Here is a 26,475-nt window from a genome sequence, read left to right on the forward strand (position 1 = left end):
AGAAGTCTTGTGCCATTCTGATTCTGAATCTTTATGGATGATCTGTTTTCATTTTCTGAAAACTTTCTAGAATATTCCATTACCAAGCTGTTTAATAATGCGATGGTGTGTCATTTTTCTTTCATTTTGCTGTTCAGCCCTTTCAGACTTGAAACTGATGCCCTTCCATTCCAAGAAACTTGCTTGTATTATTTCTTTGATAATTTCCTTGTCACCATTTTGTGGTTTTCTTTCCAGGATTCCTTTTGATAGATGTTAGACCTACAGGATTAATTCTCCTAATTTTCTTATCTCTTCTTATCCATTTTCTATAGTGTTATACTCCTGTTCTACTCTATGGGAGATTTCTTCACCTTTAACTGATACCATTTTTTATTTTTCTTTAACCATTTTTAATTTCTAAAAGAGTGTCCTCATTCTCTGACATTCCTTATTTATAGCATCTTTTTCTTATAACAAATGAAATATCTTTTATTATCTAGTGATAGCAATCTAGATTTTCTTCTGTTCTCAATATTTTCTGTTTTCTACAGATTGCTTTTCTTTTTTTTCTTTTCTGTTTGATTTGATCCCTCCTTTCATGTTAAAGTGTTTTCAGATTTGGGGCAAGGGGGAGGGTGATGTTTGTTTGTTTTGAGGCTTTTTTTTTTTTTTTCTTTTGGCCTGGTAGTTCTTCAGTGTCTTACCATATTTTAGTATGCAGTGTTAAAAAACTGATTGGAAATTTAATGTGCTTCAATAAGGCTTGTCCAGTGGGATTGGGCTATTTTGGCAGAGCATCTCCAAATATCACTACCTATATGTATATCTTTTCTGCCGGGCTGAGTAGTTTTCCCAGAAATGTGTTCTCCAATGTTTTGCTTGGAGGACAGATGTGGAGAACAAAACAAACTTCAAGTGTTCTGGAAATTAACGAGAGGAATGGGGTCTCATTACATAGTGGAGTCTGTAATACACCCCCAGATGCCTCTTCAGGACTGAAAATCTATTCGCTGTGCAGCAGGAATGCTGCTGTCTCTCAGCCCTCAGCAGTAAGACCTCTGTAGAAATTGCCTGGCAGAAGAGAACTGCCTTCTACAGTTACATCCCTTTCCCGCAATAGCCTCATGTCCAGTACCTCATCAACAAGGAGATATGTTTAAAAAAATAAATAACAGCAAAAGAGACACGTATGTATAGAACAGGCTTTTCAACTCTGTGGGAGAGGGAGAGGGTGGGATGATTTGGGAGAATGGCATTGAAACATGTATAATATCATATAAGAAATGAATCGCCAGTCTAGGTTCGATGCAGGATACAGGATGCTTGGGGCTGGTGCACTGGGATGACCCAGAGGGATGGTATGGGGAGGGAGGTAGGAGAGGGGTTCAGGATGGGGAACACATGTACACCATGGCAGATTCATGTTGATGTATGGCAAAACCAATACAATATTGTAAAGTAATTAGCCTCCAATTAAAATAAACAAATTTAAATTTAAAATAAATAAATAAAGTGATATAAAGGCTCAGCCAACCTGATTGTCCCAGTTCAGAATAAGTCTGGGGAGCCATCCTGGTTTGAGATCTCTATGCTGCTGGCCAAGGAGTTCATTAAGAATGAACCATAGCCCAACTTCTACATGTGCCCAGTTCTGCTTCCTTCCCTTCCACAGGTGTTTTCACAGACCACATAATAAACTTGCTCCATGTTCATCTCCATCTCAGGGAGTGCTTCTTACAGGTGTTATACTTCCTAGCCTGCTTCCTACTGGCATATATAGTAGTTATACTCTCACTGATGCCGTTTTCTGTAGAGCACCTAGCCTCTCCTCCTTATGCCCCTTGCATCCAATTTCCCATGTCTGGAATACACAAGGCTTGAGCAGCCCCTGTTCAACTTCTCCGTAAATAAACTACAGGATTTACACTGAGGTAGAGGTGACTGCCTAACTGTTTATTAGACAAAATTTTCAACTAAAAGCCTCATAAACCTCACCCCATAGTGCGGCACTAAAACATACAGAGGTCATATCTCCTGAGCTTTTGCAGACTTCCACAGTTCGCATCAACTTGCTTCTTGTTGACTTCTCACTCTGGCAGCTTAGGGTACAGCTTATTCCCATCTGTCAAATCATTTCACACTTCTCTATTCAGTTTTGAGTTTCTGAGGTTTTGTTAACTCACATATGCTATCAGATTCTCTGCTTCTTTGTTCATCTGTCTTCTAGGTCCATGCCCTTTTTTATCCTTTACTATTCTTTTCGTGGGCTGGGAAAGGAACAAAAATAAGCACATATATTCTGTCTGGTATATATATTTAGAAGTATTGCTACACTGTTAGGAGAGCAATGGAATTTTGAAGACTATCAGAAGAAATTTTTAATGGATTTTCACTCGTTCTGTTGTGAAGTACTCTAGCTTTATTGTGAATCTGTACATATTATTTTATATATTTATCACCTGTCATTATAGTCCAAGAAGGATAGAATCAGTGACTGAAGTTTATAAGTATTGTAATAGTTTATTATATTTATGAATTGTCATTTCTCCATCATCTTTTTATGAGGGCCTGGGAATACCTTCAATCTTTTAGTCTCTATCCCTTATGTGTGTATAGTAATGAGTTCTCAATATATTTACTATATCCCCTTGAGACCCAGAATTATTTGATCAGAAGTTTTTATGAAATTCGCCATGTGTATTTTTAAAAGCAGTGTTGTCATTTGTTTCTTTGGCTAGAGCTCCAGAGCTATTCAGTTACATAGCCAAAAATAGCCAAGAGGATGTGTTCTATGAAGATGACATTTGGCCTGGAGAAAATGAGAACGGGTAAGCAAAAGTTATGAGATTCACCACCTCAGAGCTCAACTTCGTGGTTCCACTGTTAAGTAGTAGTTAGTTTCTCAAGAATTTATATTACTTTTTTGGGGGAAGATTTTGCATTGTTTTGTTCTTGCTTTAAGATCTTAAAATGATTTTTTCTTTCATTTGTATCAGTAAAGTACTTTTAAACTAATTTTTGTGTTTTTTTTTAAATTACTGAGAAGTAACGTCCATATTTACATTTAGCCCCAATTAAGTATAGTGATTAGTTAAATATTTTATATCATTTATAATTCACAGCCTTCAGAAAGTTTATATCAAGCTTTTTATATAAGTCCTCAGAAAGTTTTAATTAATGTGAAAAAATTATTGTTTTTAATATAGTGCTGAGAAAGTTCAAGAAATTATTACTTGGCTGAAAGGACATCCTGTCAGTACTTTGTCTCGGTCTTCTTGTGATTTACAAATTCTGGATGCAGCTATTGTTGAGAAAATTGAAGAAGAAATTGAAAAGTGCAAGGTATGATTTTCAATTAATGAAGATTACTGATGTGATTTGAAGTTAAATGAACTATTTGTTGTCCTATAAATAATTTGTTTCAGTCAAATAAAACATATATTTAGTGATTCTAAATTATATCAAATTATTCTATAATTTTAAAAAGTATTCCAGCCTTTTCTAGTGTCCATCAAGTTTGTCTACATAAATATAAATGTATGTCAATATAAGAAAGCCCATAGCATTTAAATTTTTGTGTCCTTGTAGTGTTTCTGAGGGCTTCCCTGATATCTCAGTTTGTAAAGAATCTGCCTGCAATGCAGGAGATCCCAGTTCGATTCCTGGGTCAAGAAGATCACTGGAGAAGGGATAGGCCACTTAACTCCAGTATTCTTGGGCTTCCCTTGTGGCTCAGCTGGTAAAGAATCCGCCTGCAATGCGGGAGACCTGGGTTCCATCTCTGTGTTGGAAAGATCCCCTGGAGAAGGGAAAGGCTACCCACTCTAGTATTCTGGCCTGGAGAATTCCATGGACTGTTTCTGATTTTAAGAATTAATATTTTATGAGTCTAATCAATAAAAAGTTTGTGGTTGAGAAATACGGTTAATTCTCAGCTCTTTCCTGTTCTAAGTTCTTTAAAGATACAGTTCATTTTTATTTTAATTATCTATTCTTTGGCTGCACTGGGTCTTTGTTGTTGTGCATGGGCTTTCTCTAGTTACTGCGAGTGGGGGCTACTCCTGGTTGCAGTGCACGGGCTTCGCATTGTGGTGGCTTCTCTTGCTGTGGAGCACAGGCTCTAGGTGCTTGGCTTCAGTAGTTGCAGCACTTGAGCTCAGTATTCGTGGAACATAATGCCTAGCTCCACAGCCTGTGGAATCGTCCTGAACCAGGGACTGAACCCATGTTCTCATCACTGGCAGGTGGATTCCTGTCCACTGTGCCACCAGGGAAGTTCCCATCTTTTTACAGAACATAAAAATTATATTTATTTCACTTTTACAGAATCACTCCTAAAATACACTTTCCCACTGATAGACTCATTCAGCTACTGTGTATTTTTGAAAGTCCACTTAAACTATTCATTTTTTATGTCTTGATTTTAAAAACTAATAACCTTCTGTGTAGGCATAACTGTTTTTATCTATTTTGATTCTCTGTCTTAATGTAATAAAAAATGGGTTAATTATGTTCCTTTTCTAAGCTTACAATTTTATTTTTCACACATTTGCCTTTTTATTAAAATAATGTTGCTTTGCTCACACAGCGCTGTGTTGTTTGAACTAATAGAGTAAGTTAAGAACTGGGTCTCAAGCCCTGGTCCCCCATCCCTCTTTCAATACTTAAAACCTTAGGCAAGATAGTTAACCTTTCCATGCCTGCATTTCCTGACTGGTAAAATAAGAATAAATTAGTACCATCTCATATAGTCCTCAAAAAAAAAAAATTAACTGTGTTAATACATATAAACTCCTTCTAATAATGCCTGGCTATTACTGATGCTTAATAATACTTAGCTGTTATTTTTTTAATTATTTTGTCATGTGCTAAAGAGCTGTGAATACAGCCTAAAAAATCACCACTAGATGACTCTTATGAAAAAAATGTAAGGCTTGAAGCCAAGAGTTTGATATTTTGAAAGGTTAATGATATTCAGTTGAGATAGAAAACCTGCATTTCTTTTTAATAATTGTCTTTCAATGTAGAGTTATTTGTCCAGCATTACTTTTGAAATGAGTTTTCCACTTAACAAAAGTTTATAACTTTTAAGTCCCCAAATTTTAGCTGAACCCATTTGGATGCAGAGTTGTAAAATGTTTTACATATTCTCCCCTTATTTTGCAAACCGATGATACACATGCAGAGTTGTAGTCTGTCATTTTGATGATAGCATTTAAAAAATGTGTGTACATATAGATAAAACAGCATTTTTTTTTTAAACCTGTTAGTGAGTCAAAGCTGAGCAGTTATGAGTGATTTTTTTTTATCCCTTTTTGGTTTTATAGTGTTATTAGGTAAAGAAGGAGAAAAACTAAAAAATGAACATAACATTCTGAATATAATTTAAACTTTTCTTTTTAATGCAGGGTCATGATTAAAAGTATCTATAGTTTTTCTTATTGGGCAGTGGTTCCCAAACTCAGCTAATTATCAAAATTATTGGAGAAGTATTTTTAAAAACACACATTCTGGATTCCACCTTCAGATCAGTACTTGTTAAACTTTATGTCCAAATGGATCACTGGAGGATCTTGTTAAAATACAGATTCTGAGTCAGTATCTCTCAGATGAGCAGCTCTTGATGTTCTGCATTTCTAACAAGCTCCCAAGCGGTCACACTTTGAGTAGTTATTCCCTATAACTTTTTATTCAGTAGCTATGGATTGGGGCCTGTAGTGAAAATGCGCTTGTTTGTTAATTTGCCTCATAATCAGGTTTGAGTGCCATATTTTCTGATCAGTGCTATAATTTTATTGATAGTAATAATGCCTAGGGATGTGTTAAGCATATGGGTTGTATTTTCATATGCAATCTTCCAGGCACAATTCTTTTAAACTACTTTAAATCTCTTCTCATATCTTTCTTTCTTGCTGTTTTTCGTAGGCGCCAGTTGTACTTTATTAGTACTTCTGGTCTGCCTTGGGTTGGAAACTTGTCAGTAAGACCGTCATTTTTTATCTTATTAAAATTTTTTCTGTATGTCTTATATGTCAACAAAAAAGTTTTACTTTAAAAAGATTCAAGAATTAATTTATTCATCCTTGCTTGCATCTAAAGAAAGTCATATAGTCTTAAAATTACTCATTTCTTTTGGCTTTTTAAAATTTAGGCATGTGCAAATATGAGATAATTTTTAATTTTAATATTTTAAAAATATTTTTAAAATTTCTTTCCTCAGCAAAGAAAGAATAATAAGAAAGTTCGAGTGACAGTGAAGCCCCATTTGCTATACAGAGTAAGTTTCCTGTCAGAGAATTCAGAGTTGTTGTTTTGCTTTGAAAGTACAGAAGGAACAAAATGTTTTCAGTATATTAGTAGAAAAAATTTTAAATGAGAGTTGATAATTATATTTACATCTTTCTTTTCAGCCTTTGGAACAGCAACATGGGGTTATTCCTGATAGGGATGCAGAATTTCGTCTCTTTGACCGTGTTGTAAATGTGAGAGAGAACTTTTCCGTTCCAGTTGGCCTTCGGGGCACCATCATAGGAATTAAAGGGGGTAATAACTCAATACTTAATATGTCTCCATCTACATTTCTACTGTATGTCTTATATATATATATATACTGTATGTCGTATATACAAGCAGAAAGCAACTGTAAATCAGGAAAAACACTAAATTCTTTTATGTTTTAGTTAATTTTTTTCCAGCTTTAGTTTTCAGAGGAAATTCTCCTTTTCCATCTGTGTAATCATCTGGGAAGTGATTAAAAGATGTGAAAGTTGGAGAAAGACTGCTGAAACTTTGGTAGCTTATGTGTAACACATTAAAATTATCTAAAAGCTTAGTGAGAATACATATATGTGTTTTCATGAAACTAAGACAAACATTTTGTTGGGTTTCATCTAACCGTATCCAGGGCTTTGCCTTAATTGTCCTTGTAATCACTTGATTTCTACAGAGAAATAAACAAACATGATGTATGAGCTTATTTACAGTTAAGAGATTTACCTGTTAATTTGAATTTTATGAATACAACTAGATTGTGTATATAAAACAAATCTATCAATCCATTGTGCAACAATGTACATACAGTTGTGCGACAATGTACATGTAATTAACACTATAGTACTGTACACTTAAAAATGGTTACAACAATAAATTTTATGCTGTGTTTTTTACCAAAAAAAAAGGAAAAATGAGTATGGAAAGCAAAGGTAAGAATTAGCTAAGAATCTAAAAATTCTTCAAAGGGATGCCTGGAGTGAGAAGCTTTGCAATATAGATTCTAAAACTAGTCAACCCAACACAAAGGAACACATCAGGTACCTAGAGGCTAGGGCACCGGCAGCACTGACCCTCCATATCCCAGGCACTCAGTCTTGGTCTCACTGTCCAGAAAGATGGAAGAGCAGACAGACCGTGAGCCCAGGAGAACTGCTTATTTATTGGCAACAGTGTGCTGGGCACTTTTACATTTAACCCTCCCATCCACCTGAGAAGTAGATATTATTTCTTTTTTATTATAATTTCATTTATTTTTGGCTGTGCTGGGTCTTTGTTGCTGTGTGGGCTTTTCTCTAGTTGTGGCAAGTGGGGGCTACTCTCTGGTTGTGGTGCATGGGCTTCTCACTGAGGTGGCTTTCCTTGTTGTGGGGCTCTAGGTGCTTGGGCTTCAGTAGTTGCAGCACATGGGCTCAGTAGCTGTGGCTCTCCAGCTGTAGAGCACAGGCTCAATAGCTGTGCAGGGCCTGGTTGCTCTGAGGCATGTGGGATCTTCCTGGATCAGGGATCAAACCCATGTCTTCTGCATTGGCAGGCGAATTCTTCACCAGTGAGCCACTAGGGAAGTCTGATATTGTGTCATCCAAGAGTTTAAGTGACTTGCCCGAGTTTACCCAAAAAGTGACAGAGCTGGGATTTGAACTCCTTCCCCTGATTCTTTTCTAACTTTGAGCGCTGGTTCTCCATATTTTGCACATCTTCTTGGGTTCTACCTCTAAAAGAGAATTTTCTTCTCTGATTCTTCTTTGAATTTTTTTGGTTGTGTTTTTTGGTGCTTAAAATGAAGATAAGAAAGTCAAGTAGGTTAACAAACCCAGGCTAAGCATGGTAAGGGTCACATGCATGTCTTGAAGCAACCCTCCTGCTGCTGTCTTCCCGGCCTCACATATTGGCAGTTCAAATTCTGAGCTTAGTGGAGTCTACTCTGATTAGGTTGTCCTGAAAAGGCCTTAGTAATGATAACAGAAGTTTCCTTTCTTCTGACAACCCCAGTCAGTAATAGTGACCGTTGGAATTTTGTCTAGAGAAGAATTTTAAAGCTGTATCTACACTGAGTGGAAAAAGCATTGTCATTTATTAAACATATATCCCATGGACATGGAATGTAAAGAGGAATATTTGTCTTACTGCCTTAACCTGCTGCCTCATCTCCATAGAAATCTCCACTAAAGGGGTGAACAATCCTTTGGTCAATAATCTTTTCAGTAAGTGGCTCCTCCCTCAGACAAGAAAAGGAACCTAAAAAGTGTATCTTAAACCTTCACAGAAGAGGCTCTTGCCTCTCATTGAGCCCCACTTTCTTGGGTTTAGATTTTAGGTAAAAGTGTCAGATGAAAGATACAGCTGCCAAAGATACAGCTGCCGGGAGAGAATTAGTAAACTCTGCAGGCCTGCTTCCCATTGGACAATGAAAGGCTGAGAATGAGGGAAATATCCCCCCAGCACCTACCCTGGGTTAACATAGTATCAGATATGGTATTAGTCAGGGTTCTCCAGAGAAACAGAACCAAGGGAATGGAAAGGGTGGGGGTAGAGGTGGGAAGAGAGAAAGATTCTGTTGTGAAGTTCTGTGACAGACTCTCTGATTAATTTGGGCTTAGAATTCAAATGTTATGATAGCTAATGATTTCACTTTACCTTGGAACTTTGGTAAATTTAAACTTTCCCATCATCCTCTCTGCCACATTTATTCATCTCTGCTCCTCTTTAAGGTTTATTGTACCATAGTCTTTCTCTCATGTCTCATGTCTCAATCCTGACATCCATTATCTACCAAGTCATCTCCTGCCAGAACCTTGGAGTTGTCTTTGCCATCCCCAGTCTTTTTATCTATACAGGTCACAAACTCCTGCCAGTTCTATCTAGTAATATATCCTTTCTCTCCATTCTCTGTCCCTCATTACTGCCATGTCTTCAAATCTCCATTTCCTATGTCTAACTGTAAAATCTTCTAAACTACAATTCCAGAGTTATCTCTTTTATTAACTCTCTTTTTGTGAATAATTTCCAACATATAAAAAACATAAAAATATAATTAATTCTCACAGCATCTCATTTAAAATAGTATTATTTTTCTTTAAGTTATTACAAGTAAGGGAATCTGTGAGCTTATCTTCTTTTCATTTGCATCTGTATTGATAATTGGAATGCTTCTAATACTCCAAAAACTCACATTCCATTTTTTTTAATTATATGATTTTTCAATCTCTCTTTTTTAAACAGCTAATAGAGAAGCTGATGTACTATTTGAAGTATTATTTGATGAAGAATTTCCTGGCGGCTTAACAATAAGGTTTGTATTTCCAGATGATAATTACACTTCGTAAATATGTCCATAGGGCCAATGGCTTTACATTACTTGCTTTTTTGTCCACAATTTCAGTTCCTAGTATGTATGAGACTCATACTTGTTACTAGGGTTGTAACAGTGAATAAGACAGACATGGTTTCTACCTTCACAGAGCTTTCACTTTAGTAAGGGATATAACTAACTTACTAAAAATAATAATTTTTTAATTAAAATGTGACAAGTGCTGGGAAGAAGTATTAATAGTTCAGGTGTCTATAATAGTGTGTGATCTGTTCTGAGCATTCTAGAAAGGCTTTCTTGAAGTGATGTTTAAAATGGGACATGAAGACTAAATACTGAAAGAGTAGTAACAGGTGGTCAGAAAAACAGAATAGCATATGCAGCAGAGGACATTTTCACTCATTTAAAAGACTAGAAGAATGCAGGTGTGTCAGCCTCAGCAACTATGTAAGATTAGAGTAAGGGAAAAGAACAAGAACCACACTGTGCAGGAACTGGTAACCTGCTTTCAGGACATGCTAAGGATTGTGGTATCTTGGTCTTTATCCTTAAAGCAGTGTGAAGCTATCAAAATCAGAGATGTGACATGAGCAGATTGCATTTTTTTAATGGTTAAATAACTTGAGGAATAGAAACATTCTTTGAATTGAGAGACATGATCACTCTTTGTCATTTGTTTTAGTGAAATTATAGACATTCAGGCTAGGATGAAATGGTTTGAGAAGTGAACAACCAGTGTAGTAAAGGAGACAAGAAATAGCTAACCCTTGAGAAGTTTGACCTTGAAGGGGAGAAAAGATAACTGGCAGTTAGGATAACTGGCAAAGGAGAAAATGAAAGTTATACCCATTTGAATGCAGAGTTCCAAAGAATAGCAAGGAGAGATAAGAAAGACTTCCTTGGTGATCAGTGCAAAGAAATAGAGGAAAACAATAGAATGGGAAAGACTAGAGATCTCGTCAAGAAAATCAGAGATACCAAGGGAAATTTCATGCAAAGCTGGGCTCAATAAAGGACAGAAATGGTACGGACCTAACAGAAGCAGAAGATATTTAGAAGAGGTGGCAAATACGACCCAGCAATCCCACTTCTGGGCATACGCACTGAGGAAACCAGAATTGAAAGAGACACGGGTACTCCAGTGTTCATCACAGCACTGTTTACAATAGCCAGGACATGGAAGCAGCCTAGATGTCCATCGGCAGACGAATGGATAAGAAAGCTGTGGTACATATACACAATGGAATGTTACTCAGCCATTAAAAAGAATGCATTTGAATCAGTCCTAATAAGGTGGATGAAACTGGAGCCTATTATACAGAGTGAAGTAAGTCAGAAAGAAAAACACCAACATAATATGCTGCTGCTAAGTCACTTCAGTCGTGTCCGACTCTGTGCAACCCCGTAGACGGCAGCCCACCAGGCTCCCCTGTCCCTGGGATTCTCCAGGCAAGAACACTGGAGAACATAATATACTAATGCATATATATGGAATTTAGAAAGACGGTAATGATGACACTATATGCGAGACAGCAAAAGAGACACAGATGTAAAGAACAGTCTTTAAGACTGTGGGAGAAGGTGAGGGCAGGATGATTAGTGAGGGTAGCATTGAAACGTGTATATTATCATATATGAAGTGGATTGCCAGTCCAGGTTTTGATGCATGAGACAGGGTGCTCAGGGCTGGTGCACTGGGATGACCCTGGGGGATGGGATGGGGAGGGAGGTGGGAGAGGTGTTCTGGATGGGGAACACATGTGCACCTGTGGCTGATTCATGTCGATATATGGCAAAAACCACTACAATATTGTAAAGTAATTTGCCTTCAATTAAAATAAATAATTCATTAAAAATAAAAAAGAGGGGCAAGAATACACAGAAGAACTATACAAAAAAGATCTTCACAACCCAGATAATCACGATGATGTGTGATCACTCACCTAGAGCCAGACATCTGGAATGTGAAGTCAAGTGGGCCTTAGGAAGCATCACTACGAACAAAGCTAGAGGCAGTGATGAAATTCCAGTTGAGCTATTTCAAATCCTAAAAGGTGATGCTGTGAAGGTGCCGCACTCAGTATGCCAGCAAATTTGGAAAACTCAGCAGTGGCCATGGGACTGGAAAAGATCAGTTTTCATTCTAATCCCAAAGAGGCAATGCCAAAGAATTGTCAAACCTCCACACAATTGCACTCATCTCACATGCTAGCAAAGTAATGCTCAAAGTTCTCCAAGCCAGGCTTCAACAGTACATGAATTGTGAACTTCCAGATGATCAAGCTGGTTTCAGAAAAGGCAAAGGACAGAGATCAAATTGCCAACATCTGCTGGATCATCGAAAAAGCAAGAGAATTCCAGAAAAACATCTATTTCTGCTTTATTGATTATGCCAAAGCCTTTGACTGTATGGATCACAAAAAACTATGGAAAATTCTGAAAGAGATGGGAATCCCGGACCACCTGACCTGCCTCTTGAGAAACCTATATGCAGGTCAGGAAGCCACAGTTAGAACCAGACATGGAATAGACTGGTTCCAAATCGGGAAAGAAGTAGAACAAGGCTGTATATTGTCATACTGCTTATTTAACTTATATGAAGAGTACATTATGAGAAATGCCAGTCTGGATGAAGCACAAGCTGGAATCCAGATTGCTGGAAGAAATATCAATAACCTCAGATACTCAGATGACACCACACTTATGGCAGAAAGCGAAGAAGAACTAAAGAGCTTCTTAATGAAAGTGAAGGAGGAAAGTGAAAAAGTTAGGTTAAAGCTCAACATTCAGAAAACTAAGATCATGGCATTTGGTCCCATCCCTTCATGCAAATAGATGGGGAAACAGTGAGAGACTATTTTTCTGGGCTCCAAAATCACTGCAGATGGTGATTGCAGCCATGAAATTAAAAGACGCTTACTCTTTGGAAGAAAAGTTATTACCAACCCAGACAGCATATTAAAAAGAAGAGACGTTACTTTGCCAACAAAGGTCCGTCTAGTCAAAGCTGTGGTTTTTCCAGTGGTTATGTTTGGATGTGAGAGTTGGACTATAAAGAAAGCTAAGGGCCAAAGAATTGATGCCTTTGAACTGTGGTGTTGGAGAAGACTCTTGAGAGTCCGTTGGACTACAAGGAGATCCAACCAGTCCATCCTAAAGGAAATCAGTCCCGAATATTCATTGGAAGAACTGGTGTTGAAGCTGAAACTCCAATACTTTGGCCACATGATACCAAAAAGCTGACTCATTTGAAAAGACTCTGATGCTGGGAAAGATTGAAGGTGGGAGGAGAAAGGGACGAGATGGTTGGATGGAGGATGAGATGGTTGGATGACAGCACTGACTCAATGGACTTGAGTTTGAATAAACTCCAGGAGTTGGTGATGGAAGGGAGGCCTGGCGTGCTGCAGTCCATGAAGTCACAAAGAGTCGGACACGACAGCTATTGAACTGAACTAGGAGGTTTAAAGCAAGAAGGTTGTGTTATTTGTTTTTAGCTTACCATGGCGGAGACCTCCTCAAGTCTATTTTGGGTGACCATTAATAGAAAGTTTAAAGTGACAGAAAAAAGGATCATTAGAATGAAGGTTCCATGGAATATTAGAATTATGACCTCTCTCACTTGGCTTTGGTGTTTCCTTGGGTAGGTTAGTTAGAGGCATTCTGACCCTCAATATCCTCATCCATAATGAAGATGTACACTTCACTAGATGATTGTGAAGATTAAATGAAATCATTTCCAGTTTTCCTTTCTTTTCTAAACACCATCTGGAAAACTGAACTGAAGTTTGTTTAGTTTCTTTCCTGTTTTGATTAGTGGTAATTAAAAGCGAATTACTCTTTAATCTCTTTACATAAAATCACAATCTTCAGTCCTTACAGCAAGTGATCACCTTCAGAATGTTGTTATTGTTTTGCAACTTGAATGTGCCTGTTTCCCAGAGACATTGTCTGTGCCTTTAAATGCAACAGCAGAGTCTGGATCCCATATCTGATTTTGATTTTCATTTGGTTACCAATAACCCTAGCCAAATAATTTTGAAATATGTTTTTAAGATTAACTTCTTTTTTGATTGATTGAGAGTTATATAAAAGATTGCCTGCCTGCTGTATATTCATTTCATAATGCAGAATCTTATAGTATATAGTTCTCACAAAAATACTTTCTGGAAATCTTACAAAGATTTCTTATGAAAGAATTCTACTTCCCCATGATCTCAGAATATAAGAATAGTACATTCTAGAGAAGTGACAGAGTTGAAAGCTTTTGACCACAGAGGGCTTATTTTAATATCTAAACACTTTTATCATGACCAAGAAGGAAGAAATCACAAATGCTTGTCTCTTAGCCTTCCAAGGTCTAGAACTTTAAGATGGGAAGATGAGGATAAAAAGAGCTGAACTCAACAATTGATCAGGAAATGGAAGTGATCAAAGCTAACATTTCTCCTATTGCATCAGTAGCCTAAGCCTTTGCACCACAACTACTGAGCCCATACTCTAGAGCTGCACAGCACTGAGAAGCCACCGCCCAACTAAAGGGTAGCCCCTGCTTGCCAGAACTAGCAAAAGCCTTCACGCAGCAACTAAGACCTGGTGCAGCCATAAATCAATTAATTAATTGAAAATAATAATCTTTATGAATCAAATTATGAACAGTCCACCCAAAATTATTTGATTCTTCTCCCTAGCACATTTAGTTTTAGTTCCCTGTTAGCCTGATACAACTTTTTACTTTTAGGTGCTCACCTGGTAGAGGTTATCGACTGCCAACAAGTGCCTTGGTGAACCTTTCTCATGGGAGTCGCTCTGAAACTGGAAATCAGAAGTTGACAGCCATTGTGAAACCACAGCCAGCTGTGAATCACTATAGCTCAAATTCATCAGTTTCATCTGGGCATTTGGGAGGCCTGAACCATTCCGCTCAATCGCTTTTTGTTCCTACTCAAGTAAGATTTTTATTTAAATAACGAGCTTGAAAATAACTGTTTTCTCTTTATACATTTACTTCATGGATTAACTGTTATATTTTGAATTATATCACCCAAATGATCTATGTTATCCCCTACGAAATGACATTAATTTGAAAGGTAAAAAGGAGGGGACTATATCATGTTTATCCAAAGTGGTTTTCAAATGCCCACCATATAACTCGTGTGATTTCCTTTATTTCATCTCCCTGAGGGCAAAACTTGAATTGTTTTATGTGAGATACTTAACTTGATTTAATTACATGGTCTAAAATTTTAACCAGACTTTTAAATCCAAATAACAGGTATAGACTAATTAGGAAACAGGAAAGTAGATGATAAAAAAGGAAACAAGCAAAACTCCTCTCAAATCTTGTAGGTAACTACTGGGTTTTTTGGTGCATATTTATGTTTCAGTTTTCCTTAAGAAGTTTTTTTTTTACTTCCCCAGGTACCTGCTAGAGATGATGATGAATTTTGTAACATTTGGCAGTCCTTACAGGGATCTGGAAAGGTTCAACACTTTCAGCCACTGCTACAAGAGAAGGTTAGTATACCTTGCTTAATGGACATTTCATTTTTTTTTAATTTATTTTATATTTCTCTTTTAGGTATGCAGTGATTAGTTTTTCTTCTGAAATCTCATAAAAGAGAAATAACACTTCTGATCTTAAATTTTCATAGTTCTCTTCAGCCACGTATGTTTTTGGACCAATGAGTAAGACTATAGAAAGTTTTTATTTTAAATCAGTTTTGGATTTTTTTCTAGTTGTTTACAAATCATAATAACTATATTTTAAATTTAATAAAGGCTTTAATGGTATGCATTAACTCATTCACTTCTACTTGAATGTATAGCTTTATGCTGGCAGTTAGTTGTCTTAAATATGAATGAGCAAATCCTTGATCAAGAATAAGAAGAGGAAAGAAATTTTGCTAAAAGAGTAGACTCAGGCACCAAACAAAGGAAGATGAAAAGGAACAAATTCCTATTACATTTTTTGCTAGTTACCCTCTTCTCAGCTTCAGTCAAAAAGGAATGTCCTCTCAAGTTCATAAACCAGTGGCCTCCACCATGAGAGCCTAATTTATTCTGATACCTCCAGTAATGGTAACATTATCAGTGCTAGAGAAGGGAAAATAGCAAAGGCAATGATGGTGAAATTAAAATAAATGAGAGTGACAGCAACATTTTAAGTCAGCTATACTTCAATTTTAAAATAATAAAATGGAGGGAAAAATCTAAAATTAAAAAAAAAAGGTGAGAGTGACAGTGCATAAGTCACCTCTGCCAATATGCTATATTTTAAGTTTTCCCTTAGATATTCATCAATGCTTTCTACATAAATGTAACCCATATCCAGATTTTTAAACCCTTTGTTCCTCTGTTTAATACTGCTAACCACTCATTCTTCAGGAGTGCTTTTTTAAATCATTCTTTCATTCATTCAACACATTCATTCAATGCCTGCCATGTGCCAGGCATTGTTCTGTGCACCAAGAATATAGCTGTAAACAAAACAAAATTCCGGACTCGCATACAATTAGTATTGTAGGGAGAAAAGGATAATAAATAAGACAAAAGAAAATAAATGGTTTTAGATGATAATATAAGTTTGAGAAAAATTGTAGGGAAGCAGGATAGGAAATTTAGTGGAGAGGGCAGGCAAGGTTTTGTAATTTTTTAAATGGAATGTTCCAGTAATATTTGGGCAAAGATTTGAATGAAATGAAGAATAGGATATACAAATATCTGAGGAGAGAGTATTCCAGACGAAGTCAAAGTTTCTGTTGGGAGTGGTGGTCTCTGATGTACACAAGGAAGCAGACCATTTGTCTGAATCAGTACGGTGAGTTATAGGAAATGTACTTAGAGAGTTAACAGATAGATACTAGTAGGTCTTTCTGGATCATTATAAGGACATTGGCTTTTACTCAGTGAGACAAGGAATCAGTAGAGGGTTTTGCACAGCAGAGTGACATGATTTGACTTGTATTTTAATTCTATCACTCTGCCTGTTACCTTGAGAATAGAAAATAGAGGAACCAAGGTGGAAACAGGTTAGTTCAGAAACTACTGAAATCATCAAGATTGAGTTGATATTGACTTGGATCAGGATAGTAGGACCCTGTGAGAAGTAGTCAAATTCTTAACATATTGGAAGGGATTTCCAGCTGATGATGAGATGGATATGGGGTAAAAGAGAAATAATGTATTAAAGAATATAACTCTTCAGGTCTGAGTAACTAAAATGATAGATGGGCTGTTAACCGAGATGGGAAAGATTGCAGGTCTGGTAGATCTGTGGGAGAAGATCAGGAGTTCAGTTTTGGTAAGTTTGAGATGTATGTTAAACATTAAGAAGGGATCTGAGTGGAGATGTAGAGTTGGACATTTGAGTCTGAAGGTCATAAATGTTGTCCAGGCTGGAGAGATAAATTTGAAATTTGGAAGTCATTTTATGTTTTGTGTGTATGTATGTACAGATGTGAATATATGTGAATATATACATATTTAAATATACCCTATATATATATGTTATCTCTGTCCACTTTCTTGGATATAGATAGAAAAAGGGTTCAGTAACTTAACCTTAGAGCATTCCATCCTTCAAGAGTTGGAGAGACTAAAAAGAAGACTGAGAAGGAATGGCCCACAAGACAGGAGGGAAACCAGGGAAGGGTGGTTTCTACATGCCAAGTGAAGAACAGATGTTAGAATAGAGTAATCGACTGTGTCAAATGGCTGTAGATGGATCAGTTAAGATGAAAGCTGAGAATTGACTACATACAGAATTTAACACATGAAGGCCATTGGGAACCTTGACCAGAGCAGTTTCAATTGAATGATAGGTGTGAAATACTGATAAGAGTGGGTTTAAGAGAGAAGAGGAAGAGAGAAATTGAAGGAAGCAAATATAGGTAATTTTGACAAGGAGTTCTGCTCTAAGAGAAAACGTTACCCTGAATCTCCTCTTTCCTTTCCCCTTGTGTTCAAGTTCTTTGTTAACCTCTGTGCTTTCAACCTTTCACTGGGGACTGAAACACAACAGATGTGTTTTCCCTGTTGCCTCATTGCTTAACGGTGACTCTTACTTCTCTGCTAATTACCACTCGGTCTGTCTCTGATTCCAGCCTTTCAATCAAGATCAACCCAGTATCTCCACCTTCTAGAAGACAGGTATAGATGGATGCTACACCATCACCTCAACTTCAAGATATCTCACAATTGACCTCACCTAAAATCTCTTCTATCCTTATTTCCAGCGTAACCATTTACCCGGGCATATAATCCGAAAAGGATGAAGTTAAAAGTTTTTGCTTCTTTCTAATATTTTTTTCATTGAGATCCCAAATCCTTTTGCCCCTTCTCAGTTTTTACAACGGGGACCTTTAATTTTGCCCCTAGCCCTAGATAAACCTCCTATCTGTGCTTCCTGTTTGTTGTCTTTCTAGCCCTTCTTACGTAGTACTACCTACATAATCTTTCCTAAAGATCTTTTCACGTGTGTTGGCCCCATGACATAATTGAGCCAAGTATCTAATTAATAAGAACTCATGGGTTTTTTTAAATAATTTTATTTATTTTTTGGCTGTGTTGGGTCTTCGTCCTTCTGCATGGGCTTTCTCTAGTTGTAGTGAACGGGGGCTATTCTCTAGTTGTGGGGTGTGGGCTTCTCATTGCTGTGGCTTCTCAGGCTCAGTTGTGGCACATGGGCTTAGTTGCTCCACAGCATGTGAAATCTTCCCCAGACCAGGGATTGAGCCTGTGACCTCTATGTTGACAGGCAGGTTCCTATCCACTATGCCTGTAGGGAAGTCCAAGACTCCTGGTTTTGAACTCACTTTATACCCTGAGGCAGTATAGTGAAGATAAATCTGATATTAGCCTCAGAATTAGGAAATCAGGTTTTGTGCCTCAAGTTGCACAAATCTAATTTCCCTGGGCTTCTTTGGCCTCAGGTATAAAATTAAGGCATTGGACTTAGAGGAACTCTGAGGTCTTTTCAAACCCTAAAACAGTGTTATTCAAATATTCTAGAATGTATAGGGCTCCCTGTTTAAAACTACTGGAGTTCAGCCTCAACTCAAACTAATATCTAGGCCTTCTATAATCCAACCCTGCACAGTTCTTATATAAAGTATGTCCAACTATTTGGTAAAATGCTCTCTTCCAATCAAATTGATCTCCTTACTTTCCCTCTCCCATAAACAGATAATTTCCATTTCAGGTTATATGTTTGCATTGTTCTTTCCTTCTCTTTCCTCTCTCACTGCCAAAAGGTCTGCTGGCATATTACCACCAATTTCCTTTAGATGGAACTCAACACTTGATATTTTGTATTTCCATAGAATCTTCTGTATGCATCTCGTGTTATTAAGGTGCTATTTCATTATTCATATCAGCTGAACACTCCCATGTTTTTTCTCCTGTATATTCTAAGAATTATGAGCTACCACATACAACCCTTATATCCATGAAGCATTAATAAGCAGTCTGGTATTCATCTAATAAGCAAATTCTAGAGAGCTCAACATGATTTTTTTTAAGGTATTCAAGCTTCTGGGAAAAGCAAAACCATAGAGACAGTAAAAATATCAGTGGTCGCCAGGATTATTGGGAAAGGGAGAGATAATAGGTGGAGCACAGATTTTTGGAGCAATGAATATATTCTATATAATGGTAGATATAGGTCATTACACATTTGTCCAAACCCACAGAATATATAACAACGAGAGTGGAACCAATGTAAAATATGGACTTTAAGTAGCAGTTATGTGTCAGTGTAGGTTCATCAGTTGTCACAAATGTACTACTCCAGTGGGAGATGATAATAATGGGGAAGGCTATGCATATATGGAGGTGGGGGTGGGGGGAATAGGGGAATCTTTGTCACCTTCCTCTCAGTATTATTGTGAACCTGTTGATAAAACTGCTTTTTTTAAAAGTCTTTTAAGAAACATTCAAGTCTTTATTGGCAGAATATAACAATACAACTAACATAAATAGACATGTAGACATCAAACAGAATAATTCAAAAAACTATACTTGAAAGTGGAATATTTTCTTTCTTATTAAAGTTATGGCACTTTTTCTCTGAAATCATACTGTGAACATGGGTTTTAGAGTTAGGGCTCAGATGTCAGCTCTCCTGTTGTTTAATCCTGTAACCATTATCATTTTGAGCCTCAGTTCTGTCATCTGTAATGTGGAATCTGAATACACCATAGCATTTTTATGATTGTAGCATTATTATAATGATGTTAAGCGAATGGATGCAAAGTACATCTTATTACACCTGGCACATAATAGACACACAATATTTGTTCATACCAACCTATTGATCCTGATGTTTTGATTCCCTGTTTAGCATCAGAATCCCCTGAAATGAACTGCTTTAGCCCAAATCCCCACCAGCCATTGTGCTGTGCAAATGGAAATCTCTTGGCCCTTTTCTTTAGTCTTAAAGACCAAAGAACCCTAGATGTTCCTGTGCATGTGAGTTCACTAGACCTTTCTTCACACTTTGGTGCATATCACAACTGTTTTGGAGCATGTCCACTGCCAACTAGAACATGAGATGCCTTTGCTCATACCCAGTGTTTATTCATCTGTGCTCAGAAGAAAATAAATAGGGTCCACCAGAAGCAAAATTAATCACTATAGAAAGATTAATTTATATTGAACATCTCCACCCTCTACTCTGCTTCTGCCTCCCACTTCAGCTATGGCAAGTTATCTGTCTCTTTTTGCCTTCACGCCTCTTCTCCCTATCAGAAAGCAAAAAGATCAGATATGATCTTTATATGAAACTTACTCATATGTCATTTTGCTAATTTTGTCCATTCAGGTGCTGTCTCAGTTACAGTAGCTTTACAATCAGTCTTGCTATCTGGTAGTAGTCTTCGAGCACTTGGATACCTTGACAACATAAATATTAATTAATAAAGATCAGGTGCTGGAGGAAGTGATGTGGAATGACTAATATCCTCAACTTTTATAACATAGGGGCAGGAATAATAAATTTTTAAAATTCATTAATGGAAATATTTAAAGTAATTAAGTCAAGAGAATAGTATTCATCCTTTACCTTGAACATGTCCAGTTCTCTCTTAATACCTACTCATTTCCCATCTCACATACTCTAGAGATAGGGTTACTTTGAAGCAAATTTAGAAAGATCTTTGGAGGCTGATATTTCTGTTGTGAAGAAATAGTCAACTAAAATTTAATGTTTAGTTTCTGTATTAACTTCAGACAAAATTAAACTTAATTCCTTCTGTTGAAAGCATTTTTGTAAAGTGATGTTTTCTATGTACCTTACTATCTAGTGCATAGAGAAGCATCTGGAGTGATGATCATAATGTCAGTAATAGTTATATCAAGGGTGGTAGAATTTGAATGGTTTTCTTAAATTCTCTTTACTTTTCTGAATTCCTTAAATCTTTTTCTAGTGAAGTCTATAATTTTTACAAAAAAAATAAAGTAACTATTAAGCATTGAAGAAGAGAAGTGGTTTTAATATTAAGAGTTTATTTAAATCATTTATAAGAATTTTAACTTGCAGGGTGCAGTTCTACCTCAAGAAATAAGTCAAGTAACTCAACATCATAAAACTGGCTTTAATGACAACAGCGTTAAGCAGAGAAAACATGAGCCTCACAGAAAATGTAAGTTATGAGTTAGAAAATATACATGTGGTGCTAAGTGCTTCCTTTTATTTTTATAAATTAACAGCTTTATTGTTATAATTCATATATCATAAAATTCATTCTTTTATAGTTCAATCAGTGTTTTTTTAGTGTTTTCACAAAGTTGTACAACCAATGCTAGTATCTAAATTTAGAACATTTTCATCACCCCAAAAAGAAATATCATGCTTATTAGTAGTCATACTCATTAGTCTGTACTTACTATTAGTCATTCCCCTATCCCTGGCAACTGCTAACTTACTTCTGCCTCTGTGGATTGACCTGTTCTGGACATTTCCTGTAAATAGAAACATAAAATATGTGATCTTGGAGACCGACTCCACTCACTCGGCATAATCTTTTCAAGATTCATCCATGTTGTAGCATATATCAGTACTTCATTCCTTTTTAGGACTGAACAATTTTCTGTTATATGAATACAACGTTTTGTTTATCCATCCTCCCATTGATGGATATTTGGGTCATTTGGACTTTTGTGTTATGTAATGCTACTGTGGATATTTATGCATAAGTTTTTGTGTGAAAACCCTGGTGGCACAGATGGTAAAGCGTCTGCCTACAATGCAGGAGACCCAGGTTCGATCCCTGGGTCGGGAAGATCCTCTGGAGAAGGAAATGGCAACCCACTCCAGTACTCTTGCCTGGAAAATCCCATGGTTGGAGGAGCCTGGTAGGCTACAGTCCATGGGGTCGCAAAGAGTCGGACACGACTGAGTGACTTCACTTTTGTGTGAACATATGGTTATAGGTCTCTTGAGTATATATGAAGTAAAGGAATAACTGAGTCTTTTGTTCATTTACTGAGTTAACCGAGTTAACTCTATGCCTAACTTTTTGTGGAACTACCACACTGTATCCAAAATGGCTATACCATTTTACATTCTCACCAGCAATATATGACGGTCCAATTTCTTCACATCTTCCACAACACTTGTTATGGAGTGTTGTTATCCAACTTTTTTGTTATAGTCATCCTAGTAAATGTAAAGTGGAGTCTCCTTGTGGTTTTCATTTCTAATTCATTAATAACTAATAGTGCTGAACATGTTTTCATGTGCTTATCGGCTGTTTATCTTCTGTAGAGAAACGTTCAAATCCTTTGCTCATTTTAAAATTAGGTTCTCTTCACTGGAGGGGGAAATGGCAACCCACTCCAGTATTCTTGCCTGGAGAATTCCATGGACAGAGAAGCCTGGCAGGCTATAGTCCATGGGATCGCATAGAGTTGGACATGACCGAGTGACTAACACACACACCCAGCCCACTTGAATCTGCAGCCTAACCCAGGAGACAGATAAGGCACAGAGGGTGGCAGGATGAAGTGTCTTTCCAAACCCTACAAGATAGGGGCGAGGTAGGGAAAGTGGACGGAGCCAAGAGACAAGCTTTCAGGGGTCCATGCCTGTGTGGAGGTCTTCCCTGAGGAGGAGGCAGGTGAGATGAGGCCAAGAGGGTGTGTGAGTGTTAGCTTGCAGAAAGGGAAGGACAAAGGGTTCTGGGCAGAGGTTAGAGGGCCAGGTGTGCGAGTATCCACTGGGCCCAGGGTGTATGTGCAACACCACACTCCATGCCAGGGGTATGGTGGGGTGCCTCTCCAGATCCTAGGCTTTGGGAAGGTGCTATGCTGCTGGGGTCCCAGGGACACAGGGCAGGCAGTACAAATTCAAACTTTGGCGGTAACACACCCTGCAGAACAGATGAGCCCCCAGATACAATGCAGATGAGAAAAGCCAGACACAGAAGGCCGTAGAATGTGTGATTCCATTTCTACGAAACGTCCAGAACAAGAAAATCCACAGAGATAAAGAGTGGATTTTTGGTTGTCAGGGTCTGGAGGAAGATTGAGGGGTAACGGCTTATGTGTCTCTCAGGCCGGAAGGTGTAGGCCGGAGGCAATTGTGGGTACCCTGAAAGGAGCGTGCACCCCAGTCAGGCACACACCCAGCTGGGAAAGTATGCCAGCCTGTACCCCGCTCCTCCTGGTACCCAGCCCCCAGCAGTGGCAGGCCCAGCAAGGGAGTAGCTGTGTCAGTGGCCAAGCCTTGGTGACCTGTGACCATTCCACCCTGAATTCTGGTAGGAGCAGGAGTGTATTGGGATGCAGCCTGCCCCCTCCTTGTACCCCTGGGTTTTCAAAAATCCTGGCCAAGCCCGGGCTCCTCCATGCTGGGCCTCAGGCTTCTCTTCTGGAAGATGGAACAACAGCATCGTCCTCAGTGGACAGTGGTCATGCTTAAGGGTGTTAGTACCCAGAAAAGACTGAATCAGCTGAGCTGTCCTTATTGACTCCTCGGAACAGCCACTGGGTTCTGGGTTCCATCAGGAAAACTCAGTGCTTTTATTAATGACAGCAGCAGCAGCAGCAATAGTAGTAATAACAGTAATGGGAGGACTAGTATGAGAACATAAGAACCGTGACCTTGCACTTTCACATACTGTGGCAGTTGAGTTCAAAGCCTCAGGTCACCTCCCCTAGGAAACCACGCCCCTAAGAAGTCGTGTCCATGTGAAATGCCACACCCCTTACTAGCCTTCAGTTCTTCACCTGCAAAGTCAAAGAGCCAAATACCCAAAGTTTAAATCAAACTGGGTCAGGAACACTGCCCAGAGGGACAAATCAGCTAATCCTACCTTGATTTACAGTTTTGGTCCCCAGGGGATTCTCTCTCTCTCTTTTTTTGTTTGTTTGTTTGCATCCAAGTTAAAAATACATTGCTTGGAAATAAAATTTTAAAAATTAGGTTATCTTTTCATTCTTGAGTTGTAAGAGTACTTTTAATATTCCATATCCTATGAAGTACTTCTTATGTTCTATATACTATATGGTTGTCTTTTAATTTTCTTACAGTGTCCTTGAAGCACAAAAGTTTTAAATTTTGACCAAATCCAATTTATCTATTTCTGATTTTTCTTTAGTTGCTTGTGCTTTAGGTATCATCTAAGAAAGGTCACAAAAATTTACACCTGTGTTTTCTTCTAAGAGCATTACAGTTTTAGCTGTAACATTTAGGTCTTTTTTCCATTTTTGAATAAGTACATATATGGTATGAGTCCATATTCACTCTTTTGCATATAGACACGTAGTTGTCCCAGGACTGTTTATTAAAAGACTGTTCTTTGCTCATTGAATTTTCTTTGCACTGCATTGAATTGTCTTGGCACCCTTGTCAGAAATCAGTTGACCATAGATGCATAGGTTTATTTCTAGTCTCTAATTGCATTTCACTGATCTGTATTCCATCTTTTTGTGCGCAACACATCATCTTCATTACCATAGTTTTGTTACCAGTTTTGAAATTAGGAAATTTGAATCCTCCAACTTTGTTTTTCAAGATTATTTGTCAAGTTCTGGTCTCTTCCATTTCCATATAAATTTTAGTATCAGCTTGTCTATTTCTGCAAATATGGCAGCTGGAATTTTTATAGGGATTATACTGAATCTATAGACCACTTTGGGTAGTATTGTCATCTTCAATAAGCCTTTCTATTTCTTTCAATGATGTCTTATAGTATTCAGCGTATAAGTCTTGAATTTTTTGTTAAATTTATTAATAAGTATTTTATTCTATTACAGTTGTCAGTGGAGCTGTTTCCTTAATTTGGGGAGCATATTGTTCATTACTATTTATAGAAATAAAACTGACTTTTGTATATTGATCTTGTATTCCTCCACCGTGTTGAATTTATTTATTAGCCCTATTTTTTTGTGGCTTCTGCAAATGTAGTTTTATTTCTTCCTATACAGTCTGGGTGCCTTCTGTTTATTTTTCTTGCCTAATTGTTGTGGCTAAAACCACCAGTTTATAAATAGAAGTGGTGAGGGTACACATCCTTGTCTTGATCTTGAGGGTCACCTTTCAGTCTTTCATCATTAAATATAATGTTAACTGTGAGGTTTTGGTAGCTCCCCTTCATTAGGTGAAGAAGTTTCTTTGTATTCCTAGATTGTTGATTTTTTTTTTTAACCTAGGAGGGATATTAGTTTTTGTCACATGCTATTTCTTTGACTTTTGAGATGATCACATGGATTCTGTCTTTTATGCATTCGACGTGTTTTTTTTCATTGATTGTTTTTCATATGTTGAACCAACCTTGCATACCTGGGATAAATCCCACTAGATCTTGGTGTATCATCCTCGTTATACACTACAAGATTCTATTCACTGGTATTTTGTTGAGGATCTTTGCATCTGTATTATTAAGGACACTTGTAATTTTCTTGTGATGTCTTTAATTTTGGTATCATGGTAATACTGGGCTCGTAGAATGTTGGAATAACACTTTGAAAGAGCTCTAGCCTCATTCTAATCTCAAGTAGCAGCCAGGCTATGGATTTTCACCAAAAAATACTACCTGTTTTTTTTTTTTTTTTTCCAAGACTTTGTGGAACTGGAGAGTAAGGGATGGAACTGAGCAGGGCAAGTTAAAATGTCACAAAACTCACTGTTTTTACTAAGATTCAGTCCTTTTTCTTGAAGAAATACATCCCAGATTGTTGCAAGTCTTTGATTAATTTCCATCATTCTGAAAATTAGGATTCTGGTAATTTATATTCGTTTTCTTGTTGCTTTTATGGAGGAAAGAATTTGTAGAGGTCCTTCAGTATTTTTGCTGATGTCGCCTTACTAACCACATTTTGAGATAAATTTTATTTAGAGTAATCCAGTTACCTTTTTGTGTATATAAACACTTGCCTATTACATTACTCCAGGGACTTCCCTGGCAGTCCAGTGGTTAAGACGTCATGGTTCCTCTGCAGGGGCACAAGTATAGTCTTTGGTTGGGGAACCTAAGATCTTACATGCTGCAAGGCATGGCCAAAAAATTAAAAATAAATAGATAAATTCAAATTATATTACAGATTTTTGTTAAGAATATGTGCAAGTATTTTATTGTTAATATTCTCTAACGTATTTTATATATTTTGACTCTCTTCATCTGTTTCAGTAGTCCACTGTGTTTTAGGCACAGTAGGGAATACAGATACGCAGATGAGAATCTTCATCTTACAGTTACTTTTTCTCTTCTCTTGATCACAGTATTCCCAAACTGTATCAAATTGCTCTTCATGTTCAAAATATGACTCTTTTGTTATTCATTTATTTATTTATTCAGCTGTATTATGTGCAAGGTATTGTTTTAGGTGCTGGGGATAAGTCACACAAGTTTTCTGACCTAATGGACTTTATATTCTAAGGTTGAGACTAATAATAGGCAAAGAGTAAACTC

The 26,475-nt window shown here is 37.3% G+C and overlaps 1 protein-coding gene across 1 annotated transcript in view; it reads left to right on the plus strand.

The window, feature by feature from the left end:
* XRN1 (5'-3' exoribonuclease 1) overlaps window positions 1–26,475 on the plus strand; it is a 112,451-nt gene that overhangs the window by 70,510 nt on the left and 15,466 nt on the right. Inside the window, exons 26-33 of the mRNA XM_052650292.1 lie at window positions 2,721–2,810; window positions 3,189–3,324; window positions 6,203–6,259; window positions 6,393–6,525; window positions 9,475–9,544; window positions 14,304–14,511; window positions 14,984–15,079; window positions 21,102–21,204. Of these exons, the coding sequence (XP_052506252.1) occupies window positions 2,721–2,810; window positions 3,189–3,324; window positions 6,203–6,259; window positions 6,393–6,525; window positions 9,475–9,544; window positions 14,304–14,511; window positions 14,984–15,079; window positions 21,102–21,204 (893 nt within the window). The remainder of the gene's footprint in view (window positions 1–2,720; window positions 2,811–3,188; window positions 3,325–6,202; window positions 6,260–6,392; window positions 6,526–9,474; window positions 9,545–14,303; window positions 14,512–14,983; window positions 15,080–21,101; window positions 21,205–26,475) is intronic.

Source organism: Budorcas taxicolor, chromosome 1 (assembly GCF_023091745.1).
Source record: "Budorcas taxicolor isolate Tak-1 chromosome 1, Takin1.1, whole genome shotgun sequence".
NCBI lineage: Eukaryota > Metazoa > Chordata > Mammalia > Artiodactyla > Bovidae > Budorcas > Budorcas taxicolor.